Consider the following 12,291-nt stretch of genomic DNA (forward strand, 5'->3'; position numbering starts at 1 on the left):
TTTGTTTGTTTGTTTGTTTAAGATTTTATTTACTTATTTGAGACAGAGAATGAGAGACAGCATGAGAGGGAGGAGGGTCAGAGGGAGAAGCAGACTCCCCGCTGAGCAAGGAGCCCGATGCGGGACTCGATCCCGGGACTCCAGGATCATGACCTGAGCCAAAGGCAGTCGCCTAACCAACTGAGCCACCCAGGCGCCCTGTTTGTTTGTTTTTTTTTAAAGATTTTATTTATTCACTTGACAGAGACACAGCGAGAGAGGGAACACAAGGAGGGGGAGTGGGAGAGGGAGAAGCAGGCTTCCCGCAGAGCAGGGAGCTCGATGCGGGGCTTAATCCCAGGACCTTGGGATCATGACCAGAGCCGAAGGCAGACGCTTAACAACTGAGCCACCCAGGAGCCCCTAGAATCACTATGTTGTACACCTGAAACTAATGTAACATTGCATGTCAACTATACTCAGAAAAGGGCTGCCTTCAACCTCTCAGACTATGAAAAAGACTCATTGGGGAGTCTGCTTCTCCCTCTCTCTCGTGTGCCTGCGCTCTCTCGCTCTCTCTCTGTCTCTCGCAAATAAATAAATAAAATCTTAAAAAAAAAAAACTATACTCAAAAAAGACCTCAAAAAACTAAAGATTTAAAAAAATTATTTGTTGGGGCGCCTGGGTGGCTCAGTTGGTTGAGCGACTGCCTTTGGCTCAGGTCATGATCCTGGAGTCCCTGGATCGAGTCCCGCATCGGGCTCCCTGCTCGGCGAGGAGCCTGCTTCTCCCTCTAACCCTCCCCCCTCTCATGTACTCTCTCTCTCTCTCATTCTCGCTCTCTCAAATAAATAAATAAACATTTAAAAAAAAAATTGTCAATTCCAGTAAAAGTCTAGGTTCAGGAGAGCATCATTATTTGTCAGATTTTATATTGCCAGAGACTTTAATGTTGATTTTTTGGTAGTCTCTCTCTTTTTTTTTTTGTAGTCTTAACATGAATAGAAATTTCTGTTTGTAAAATATATACCACTTCCTTTGACCTTCAGTTTAGAGACTTGTAAGCTGTGGTAGCCATTAATGATTTTTTTGACTTTTTTTTTTTTTTTAAATTGCAGAGCTGTGTTTGTTTTTGAGGTTACACTTGCTGATGCCCAAGCAATAAAGTACATGTGGTCTAAGTACTTAAATAGAATAGGCCCAGCTTCATACAATTTTCAGCTAAACTGGGCACACTGCAGTGTATGCAAATACTAGTTCATGGTAAGAGCTTGAATGGTTGAACTTCCCTAAGAAGGCCATAAGTTTCAGTGAAAATGACATAGAGCTAGGACTTTGGAGCTCTGGCTTCTGGTACCTAACATGCAGCTCTACCTTATGTGACACTTAGGAGGAGGCACTTTAGCTTTTGTAGGTCCTAGTTTCCAAATCTGCAAAACAAAAAAATTGATGAACTCGAAGAGCTCTATGTAATATAAATTTTTCTAGGAAGTGAAAATGGTTTATGTTACAAGGTGGGAGAAAAATGTTACACCATTACTAGTAGGGGACTCAGAGCCAAATGACAGTCTTCTGACATTTCAGAGAGGACCAAGAAATAAGCAGTATCCTCTGCAACCTGTACTACTTGGAACAGACCTGATGAAGCATTATCTTTTGCCCTAAGGGAAAATAGGGTGCCTGTCGACCACCTCCCCATATGGAGCAAGCAGAATTAGGACAAAATATGGCTGGTGCTGAACTGCTGCTTGTGGTTTTGCTTTCTTTACTTTCCACTTGACCTATCCAGAGCCAAATAAATAGGAATGACTTTAAGTTCCCACACTGAACACTAATCTGAAAAAGCACAATCTTGCAGGTGCAGTCTAATTTGGTAGAGAGCAGTAGAAGAAAACGTCTCAAGGAAGCTCTCAGAATGACAAAAGCAAAGCATGATTTTCCATCTTATAGTCCCACACTGTCAAAAATCAGAGGTTTTTGTTTTGTTTTGTTTTTTTACATAAGAGTTTGGTTAGAGAAAGGGATGATAAACATTTCATTTATATGACTGAATTTTCCTTGAATTTTTTTTTTCAGTTGTCCAGTAAGAAAGAAAAGGCTGACTGAAGCAGGGCTCTGTGCTGGTCCTAACGACTGGATTCTTTGTGCGCATCAGGCTGTAGAGAGTCTTGGGGTAAATCCGTGCACTAGTGGCCTCTCTGCACCTGGCATGTTAGATGCTATTTGTGAAGAAATGGATCAGACCACCGGAGAACCACAGTGTGAAGTTGCCCGAAGGAGGCTTCAAGAAATCGAGGACAGGTAAATGGTATCGTATATTGCTGGCTTATTGCGGATCCCAGGTGACCGCTCTCCTCTCTCAAGCCAGTCTAATTCATCATTTGGTGGCAACAGTGATCTTCAACCTCTCAGACTATGAAAAACACGAGAACTCAACGTTGACACATTAAATGTCAAACTTTTCTCGCAGAACTGTGCTAAATATTTTCACCTACTATCTGTGAATATTAATTTTTTGGTTTATGGGAGTTTTCAGGGACACGTTCTTCAAATATGATTGCATCTGTTGACTGAAATGTTGAGTAACTCTTCTGTGCGTACGTTTTTCACTCAGAACTTCATATTTTACTTGATCTTTCCCTGTAGCACTTGCTGCTTTTATTTTGTTTTTAAATTTCGTCCAATTAATAGAATAAATAATAGCTCGACTAACTTTTCTCTCTTTGCTTCTGCTGTCTTTATTTAGGATAATTGATGAAGATGAAGAAGTGGAAGCTGACAGAAATATTAACCATCTCCCCAGTCTTGTTCTTTCTGATACCATGAAAACAGGTTTGAAGAGGGAATTTGACGAAGTCTTTACGAAGAAAATGATTGAGTCCATGTAAGTGTTGGTTCCTGGTTTCCATTTATTTATTTTTAAAATTTTATTTTTTAGAGACAGAGCGCACGGGTGGGTGGCAGGAGGGAACAGAGGGAGACGGACAAGCAGACTCTGTGCTGAGCACAGAGCCTGATGTGGGGCTCGATCCCAGGATCCTGAGATAAGGACCTGAGTCAAAATCAAGAGTTGGGTGATTAACCAACTGAGAAACCCAGTGTCTCCAGATACAGCCCGTCCTATGCTAGTCATCTCTCCATCCCCTGATCACCAGCGAAATGAAAGCACAGTGGGTTTTGTATTTAGTTCAGGTTGGATACAGACCTTTATCCTAGTTCATTGGGGTTGAGCAAAATGCTGTGCAAGAAGTTTGAAGTATGCAGGAGTGGCTGCCTTACCTTCTTAACCCCCAGTTCTTTTGAAGTCCTGAAATGCACTGTTGTCTAATAATCGGGGTTGGGAGGATTGGCAAGAGAGCCCTTTCTCCCAAATTCTTGTCATAGGATATAGGAACCACATTTCAAACGCTCTTGTTTACTGGCCTGTCAGTTATCCAGGAACACCACTGAGACTTAGAAATCAAACCAAAAGAAATCTCCCAGTAGTCAAAATAGTTAACACAAAGGCTACACTCTTATCTCATAGTGGATAGCCCCTCAGGGCTTTAGCTCTAAGCCATTTTGTTCTTAAGTTAAGCCTAGTTTGTTTATTTATTTATTTAAATATTTTATTTATTTGACAGCGAGAGGGGGAACATAAGCAGGGGGAGTGGGAGAGGGAGAAGCAGGCTTCCCGCAGAGCAGGGAGCCCGATGCGGGGCTCGATCCCAGGACCCCGGGATCATGACCTGAGCCGAAGGCAGACGCTTAACGACTGAGCCACCCAGGGGCCCCAAGTTAAGCCTAGTTTAATGAGCTCAGGTACCTGATTTCCTAGATCATTGGAGTAGAAACACAGGAACAGCAAGTGAGAACAAACTCACAGTAGTGAGTAGTGACAGTATAGTGTGAGGACAAAAGAGGAAACTAGAAAGTAAACATCAGGGCCTAAGGGCACTTGGGTGGCTCAGTTGGTTAGGCGACTGCCTTCGGCTCAGGTCATGATCCTGGAGTCCCGGGATCGAGTCCCGCATCGGGCTCCCTGCTCAGCGGAGAGTCTGCTGCTCCCTCTGACCCTCCCTCCTCTCATGCTCTATCTCATTCTCTCTCTCAAATAAATAAATAAAATATTAAAAAAAAAAAACAAAAAACATCAGAGCCTAAAAAACGAAGCAGCCTGGGGCTATTAACATAAGAACTAATGATAGCCCTGTAATTTTTTTTTTTTAAAAGATTTTATTTATTTATTTGACAGAGAGAGACACAGCAAGAGAGGGAACACAAGCAGGGGGAGTGGGAGAGGGAGAAGTAGGCTTCCCGCCGAGCAGAGTGCCCGATGTGAGGCTCGACCCCAGGAGCCTGGGATCATGACCCGAGCCGAAGACAGACGCTCAACAACTGAGCCGCCCACGTGCCCCAATAGCCCTGTAACTCTTATAGTCCTTGAGCTTACATGATCTGAAGCAGTCATTATCCATGTGTAAAATAGTAGTCAGGTTATAAAGTGCTATTTGGGTCTTGCCTAGAAAAGACTGTAGGTAGATATTTGATACTCAGTGAGGGTAGATGTCAGGTATCTGAAAAAATCTCTGAGAAGACCAGCCCCAGTGATGCCAGGTAGATGAAGAATTACTGCCTTTGGCCACAGTGGGTTCAGCTGATGTTAGATCACAGAAGTTTTGCATTAGCCCCCTGGCTTGGGCTTATAATTTTAACTACCCAGCTCTGAGGGTGGGTAAATAGTTTAGCCAAGAGTAAGCAGGCCATGTTGTCCTACAGCCTAAAAAATAGCACTTTCTGCTTTTTTTTTTTTTTTTTGAAGAATTTATTTATTTATTTGACGGAGACACAGTGAGAGAGGGAACACAAGCAGGGGGAGTGGGAAAGGGAGAAGCAGGCCTCTCGTGGAGCAGGGAGCCTGACACAGGGCTCGATCCCAGGACCCTGGGATCACGACCCGAGCCGAAGGCAGACACTTTAACGACTGAGCCACCCAGGTGCCCCGCACTTTCTGCTCTTGGTAGTTTTCCAAAAGCTAGCATTTGGGGGTACTCTTCATTGTGGTTTATTTTGTCTAACTTGCCTTTGGGTCCCGGAAACTATCAAGCCATCATTGGATGGAGGAGGACTGAGGCGCAGGCAGGCATTGGGGCCATAATGTTTTGGACTTACTGCAAAAAGCATTCTACTTTATAGCTGTACTAAGCAAAAGGCATACGGAGATACTTTTAATGTATTTGGTCAGTATTTCATTTTCATTTATAAAGGTTTAGTACAGGGTAGTAGCCCATACCTACTCATATTAACCACAATTTAAGGAATTTATAACACTGAATCAAGGGCCTCTATTTTTTTACATTGGATGTTTTTAATTGCTTTTATTTTAAAGATCTTGAGTAATCTCTACACCCAACATTGGGCTTGAACTTAGAACCCCAAGATCAAGAGTTGCGTGCTCTACTGACTGAGCCAGTCAGGCACCCCTCTGTTATTTTTTTTTCAAGATTTTATTTATTTATTTGACAGATAGAGCACAAGTAGGCAGAGAGGCAGGCAGAGGGAGAGGGAGAAGCAGACTCTCTACTGAGCAGGGAGCCTGACGCAGGGCTTGATCCCAGGACTCTGGGATCACGACCCGAGCCGAAGAGAGCCGCTTAACTGACTGAGCCACCCAGACGCCCCATCCCCTGTATTACTTTTAACCACAGCATCAGTACAACTAGTTGGTGTGGTTAAATATATGTGCAGAACAGAGGCACCTGAATGGCTCAGTCTGTTAAGGATCCGACTCTTGATTTCAGCTCTGGTCATGATTTCAGCTCTGGTCATGATTTCAAGGTCCTGGGATCGAGCCCTGTGGCCTGCTCCATGCTCATCGGGGAGTCTGCTTGGGATTCTCGCTTGCTCTCTTTCTCTCCCTCTGCTCCTCTCCCTCCCCCCATGTGTGCGCATGCGTGTTCTCTCTAAATCTCTAAAAATATGGGTAGAGCTGTAAAATTGTATGTATTTGAGTGGCCTTTCTAAAGATCTATTTAGATCACATAAATCTCCTATTTTGATGCCATCAGTTCTTAATTCTAGATATCTGGTAGCAAACGTTAGCTTTCGACATGTATCTTTTATTTCCATATCCTAAAATTTTTTATAAAAATCTGTATTTTATGGGGCGCCTGGGTGGCTCAGTTGGTTAAGCGACTGCCTTCGGCTCAGGTCATGATCCTGGAGTCCCTGGATCGAGTCCCGCATCGGGCTCCCTGTCTGCTTCGTCCTCTGACCCTATCCCCTCTCAGGTGTTCTCTCTCTCTCATTCTCTCTCTCTCAAATAAATAAATAAAATCTTTAAAAAAAAAAAAAAATCTGTATTTTATGTCTTAGGAGCCGTCCTTCCATGGAGCTCGTGCTCTGGAAACCTCTCCCTGAACTCCTTTCTGATAAGCCAAAGCCGTCATCTAATGCTAAGAACTACACGGGAGAGAGCCAAACTAAGCATGCAGCTGCCGGCACTGCTTTCCCTGGGAGAACTGAACTGTTCTTGGAACCTCGGCAAACAGGGATGCCTGTTTACAATAGTTTAGAGACAGCTGCTTTCACAGAAGAAGAGATGGAACTCTAGAAACCAGTTTCTATGCTAAAAGTTGTCAAATTTTAGAAGGCTCATGTGTTTAGTAGTGAGTCTACTTGTATTTGTATAGTATAGGGACTTGAAAGTTTTATGAAACGGGTGTAATAATATCTCCACCTGTGATTTGGGGTGGGACTCTTATTTTGGGTAGCCATTTCGTGAATCCAACTTTTTGCCAAGGAAGCTTGTCTCAAACAGTTTTCCACGGGGCTTATTAAGGAAATGGAAATTACAGCCCGCAAAGGCAAGTATGGAAGCTGTGTGTCTAAGGGTGACTTAAGTCATCAGTCACATTGTCTAAACCATTCAGATAGTTGGCGAATATTCAGACACTTGAATTTGAAACAATGCATTAAGAAAGAAGGATGCTCCTACTATGACTGTATCCTGACAGCCAAGTCAGAACTGTGTCTATAGATCGGAGCTCGTTTACAGTGGTGACATATTATATATGATTGGGAAGAGGAGGGAGGAAAGCAGTAGTGTAGACTATTGCTAAGATTTAACAGAGGCTCTGAAGCTTATATGTTGTCAATTCTGTGTAGCTGCACTGATTAAATAGCTGGTAGCATTGTGGCTCACTTCTTAGCCTCTGAAAATGTAATGAAAATACAAAGAAAAGGTTTTTCCTTCAAGGCTTTTTTGCCTTGTGCTACTGTTGCTCCTTGGTTTCCCTTGCATAATTGATAAGCCCAGTTATTCAGGAATGTTTACAAATTAATTAACTTTGAGCGATTGTTAAAAAGTGATTGTGAGGTAACCCATGTGCAAATTGGCTATGGGAGAAGCCTCCCTTAAGTAATCCCAAGAACTGCCAAGTGTGCGAAGCCCAGCACTGATAGGTATTTTTTTAAAAAGGTTTACCTATATTAGCAAGTTGAGTATTTTTAGTGTTAATGTAGAAAACAATGACGATAATTAACTGAAAACATATGGGTAAGTGACACTGAGAGTTACTGAACTAGCCACTTTGCCTGGTGCTTTAGCTGTTGCACAGTAAACCTCAGAGTTAATAGAGAATAGCTTCCTGCTAGCAGGACATCTTCATCTTGAGGAACTAAACCAGGCTCAAGGTGCCCTTTAGGGATAACCAGGATTGAAGTTTTTTATTTCTCAGGAAGGGCTCTTCTGTGTGGCAAGGACTCAGTAGTGCCAAGTAAAATAACACTTCCTTTAGTGCTACTGAATATCCACTATAACTTATTAAATGAGTGTAATACTGGCCCTTACATCACACAACAGAAGACCACCCCAGTTCTTTTTGTTTTGTTTTCTGGGTTTCTTCCCCCTTTGTAGGAATCAGATACCTTGTGTAGGAAAAAAATGGCTTATGCCAAGTAGAGGTGACTTTTTAGAAACCAGCTCCCAGGCATCTTAGAAACCCATGCTGAAATCCCTCCCCTTGTTACAGATGGCGTAGAAGTAACAAGTCTGTTAATTGGACTGTTTCTTCCCTTGCCTGTTGTTCCTGCTTTCTCTATTTCTGTCTGGATAGTCAGGAAAAAATTTAATGTTTAATATTTAAACAATATTTAATATCTACACAGTAAAATTATTCAAACTTCAAACCAGTATTAAAACCAGTTGGAAACCAGCTAATAGTTTCTTAATCTCAGATTTAGAGATGAATGTAAACTGTATTCTGTTGAAATGTGCAAGTGTTTGATTCATGCCATTTGAAGAACTCCTGCCTTTAAAGTCATTATTTAATGGGACCAACTTACAAAGTTTGTAGCCTTAAAGAAATCACCATGATAAAGGAAGTTTGTTCTGGTATAACTCAAAAACATGAAGTGAATGCCCAGAATTTGGAGTTAGTCCCGGTGTTAGGGCGGAAGGGGAGGTGACAACTTTCCAAAGAAGGACCCAAAACACACTAAAAGAGTGTCTTCGGTAGGAATTGTGGGCCAGGCTTCTGATCAAAGGTCTGTATGAGGAAAAGGAGGAAGAGCTCCAGAAGAGGGCTCTGATACCACTGGTAAAATATAGGAGAGAATGAAGAGTCTGTTAATTAAAATCCAAACAACTTGTTTCAGGAGTCAGATTACCTGACATGATTAATTATTTCTGCAGGAAAATGGATGTTTAATGCTCCTTTTTAAACTTTATCTTTTTTGCATATGTTTGTACAGAAATTTTCTTCATCCTTGTGGTGCTTATTCATCTGAGCCGTCCCCACAGTCTCCATGCCTCTGCTTTGTTTTTCTTCTGTAGTGTAAGGCTTTTGCTTTTGCCTTAAGGTTTCCTTAGGGAATCAATAGGTCTTTTCATTTTGTACAGCTTTTGAAGCATGGATCAAACATTGGCTTACTATGCTAATGTGTGAAGAGAAAAATTATCTAAAGCAGGTGAGCTTTAATGAACAAATGTATATTTTCTCTGAGTTTGAGTAAGATGTGTGTGGGTTTAGTTTTTTTTAATATAAAGTCCAGTTCTCACAAATATTAATCAGTCATAAAAAGAGCAGAAACAAAAAACCTGCTACTCATCTTTGAAAAGGTGCGAATGTAAAATTTAGGAAAATAGAGTGGGGGCTAGAACCATGAGAAGAATGCTTATTGTAAGCAGGTTCATTAATTATTTCGATTTGAAACTTTCGTTAATAGTGACAAGAATGGTGCAGTACTAGGAAGGTTCTGGAAGATGCTGTCAATTTTACTTTAAAATGAGAATCTGATGTTTCTGTATTTTATTGTTTTCAATAAAACTTCTTAAGTGTTTTGACTTTGAGGTATTTGTATTCCTCACATAAGTAAAATCAGCAACCTCTGCTTTCCTCTAAATTGTATTCAATTATTTTTTTTAAGATTTTATTTATTTATTTGACAGAGACACAGCGAGAGAGGGAACACAAGCAGGGGGAGTGTGAGAGGGAGAAGGAGGCTTCCCGCGGAGCAGGGAGCCCAATGCGGGGCTTGATCCCAGGACCCTGGGATCATGACCTGAGCCGAAGGCAGACGCCCAACAACTGAGCCACCCAGGCGCCCCTCTAAATTGTATTTAAAGCAGCATTCATGGGTGCCTGGATGGCTTAGTCGGTTGAGCATCTGCCTTTGGCTCAGGTCATGATCCTGGAGTCCAGGGATCAAACCCGGCCTTGCATCAGGCTTCCCTGCTCAGTGGGGAGTCTGCTTCTCTCTCTGCACCTCTCTTTCTCAAAAAATAAAAAATCTTAGAAAAAGCAGCATTCGGGCACCTGGGTGGCTCAGTTTGTTAAGCGACTGCATTCGGCTCAGGTCATGATCCTGGAGTCCCGGAATCAGGTCCCTCATCGGGCTCCCTGCTCGGTGGGGAGTCTGCTTCTCCCTCTCACCCTCCCCATCTCATGCTCTCTTTCTCTTCATTCTCTCCCTCTCAAATAAAAATCTAGAAAAAGCATTCATATCAGTGAGGGACTTAAATTTATCTTGAGAAAATGATTATGTTGGGTTAAAGTTAAGCTGTGTAAATGAATTCACTGTTTCCAAAACAGGCAGACTGTTTTGCTGTTCTAAAACCCACAGAATGCTTACCACTCAATTTGCTGCTGTCAGTCAACAGCATTATTTGGCAGTGGTGATTGATCGCCACTGTTCAGATGACAGTAGTGACAGTCTTCAAAAATGTTTAAATATAGAGTTGGAAATGGTCTATAGCGTTCAGTTTTGTTTTTTTTTTTACGGCTTAGGACCTCTAAAAACGGAAAAGGGAAATTACATAATGTTCAGTTATGTGGTTATTTAAGAGTTGACAGGTCACTGGGTGGCAGTATTGCCTGCATATTTACAACCTTGGCTTGATGTGGGTCCTGATTTGTGGGCAGGTGGAGTCAAGTTTGGGTTGCAATTACAGAAAACTCAGGATATTGTTTTTCGCCAAAATTTGGAAATCACCTAAAAGCTATCTTATTTCTTTGTTTTACAGATTCGAAAACTAAAGCCTAGGTAGATAGTGACAATTTCGAATTGCAATTGAACTTAACCAGCTTCAGTGTTCTTCCTACTTGACCAGTGGTTTTACAGTGTTTTCATAGAGTACCTAAAGTGTCATTTATTTATGTATTTAAAGATTTTATTTATATATTTGACAGAGACAGGGAATACAAGCAGCGGGAGTGGGAGAGGGAGAAGCAGGCAGCCCAATGTGGGACTCCATCCCAGGACCCCAGGATCATGACCTGAGCCGAAGGCAGATGCTTAACCGACTGAGCCACCCAGGCGCCCTAAAGTGTTTAGATTTCATTGAAATAACGCACAACAAAGTATGGTTCAGTCAGTGTTAACATTAAACTCCTTGAGAAAATACAGCTTTGTGTATATCCATTTGGTCCAGATACTCTGCCAGTGTCCGTTTTGATATGAATTGCATGCATTTAGACTACAGCTCCAGCAAGACCAGGGTATTGTCTTTCAACAACTGATGAGTGGGTAAACAAGCCAGTTTTCCTGTCCTTTAATGAATTTGAGAAGTCACGAAGTAAAGATTTCATTCTTAGGATATTAGAATTTAACTGATGCCATAAAATATTCTTGGAGTAGGCAGCGTTACCTTTTGCCTACAGTTTTGTCCTGCTGTGTCTGCTCCAGGGTATACCTAGTAGAAGCAAGGAAGCACACACAGATTGGTGTTACAAGGCCTAGGGAAATGGTGTGCAGACATTCGTCACCTGATTGTTCGATTAATGGACAACCCTCTGCATTTAATAGAACTCTTGCTTTGGTTTTGCAGGAAAAGGTCTTGATTTTTATTTCTGACCAGTTTGTTTCAAAAAGATGTCCTTAAATACCAGGTGTTTTCTCAAGACTGGGCAGTGTTTAGTCATTTTCACCATCTGTGCAGGAAATGAAAACCCCGATGACCGACACAGGTTATATACGTCCTGTGTGTTATCCCTGTTAGTACAGCTGCCTCTTTCATGTGATGTCATTGAATGTAAATTATTTGCGCCTCAATCTCCAGATGCTTCCGCTATTAGGGAGAGTGGCTAAAATGCATCTGTGATTGCATTTGCTTAGATAATCCCTAAATAGATTCCCATCACTTAAGTTTCAGTTACAGAAAATCAGGTGATCAAATTTTTAATCATGGGGACAGCTGGAGGCTGTCTATATATTTACAATATAGAAGCAGCCTTAGGGGTGCCTGGCTGGCTCAGAAGACCGTGAGACTCTTGATCTCAGGTTGTGAGTTTGAGCCCCACGTTGGGTGGAGAATTACGAAGAAAAATTTAAAAAAAAAAAAAAAAGGGAAAAAGAAACTGAGCCTAAGTAAGCTTGCATTGCCAAGAACTAGGATTGAGCTCTGGCTTCAGTGACCAAGGATTTTAGGCTGTCTAGTGGACGTGCCTCCAGTCACACCAAACATTCCCTTGTACTTGGCTGAAAGTAGAGACTGCTTTGTCTTGCTGCTCAGGATTTTTTGAATACTACCTTTTGTCTATAATCATTCACTCTGACCTCTGTAGTAGTAGTCTTAATACTGGCATAGAATCCTGGTATAGGTGAAATGTTTTCTATAAATGAGGGAAGTTCTTCAGTATCTTGTAAGAAGATTCCCAAGGAGAAGATGCACATGGAGGATGATGACGTTATCATTTCTATAGTTTTGGGATAATACTTGATGTGTCAGATTTTTTCTTGAACAAGTTCATTCTTCTGTGAAACAAGTTCTAGAGGATATATAATTCTGTAAGATTAAAATCTCTCCAAAGTGGATTATGGGAAGAGCTAAC

At 41.7% G+C, this 12,291-nt stretch overlaps 1 protein-coding gene across 2 annotated transcripts in view; it reads left to right on the forward strand.

Moving 5' to 3' along the window:
- The window catches only part of CCDC117 (coiled-coil domain containing 117), a 54,969-nt gene that overhangs the window by 4,191 nt on the left and 38,487 nt on the right, over nt 1-12,291 (forward strand). The window contains exons 3-5 of one of the 2 annotated variants that reach the window (XM_035017276.1): nt 2,057-2,281; nt 2,727-2,864; nt 6,335-9,342. In XM_035017276.1, the coding sequence (XP_034873167.1) occupies nt 2,057-2,281; nt 2,727-2,864; nt 6,335-6,572 (601 nt within the window). In that variant the 3' untranslated portion in view covers nt 6,573-9,342. Of the gene's footprint in view, nt 1-2,056; nt 2,282-2,726; nt 2,865-6,334; nt 9,343-12,291 lie in introns of those variants that run through there. The other variant, XM_035017277.1, reaches the window with a different exon arrangement.

The sequence above is a fragment of the Mirounga leonina genome, unplaced genomic scaffold (genome assembly GCF_011800145.1).
Source record: "Mirounga leonina isolate KUSES-001 unplaced genomic scaffold, KU_Mleo_1.0 Mir_171, whole genome shotgun sequence".
Classification (NCBI taxonomy): Eukaryota; Metazoa; Chordata; class Mammalia; order Carnivora; family Phocidae; genus Mirounga; species Mirounga leonina.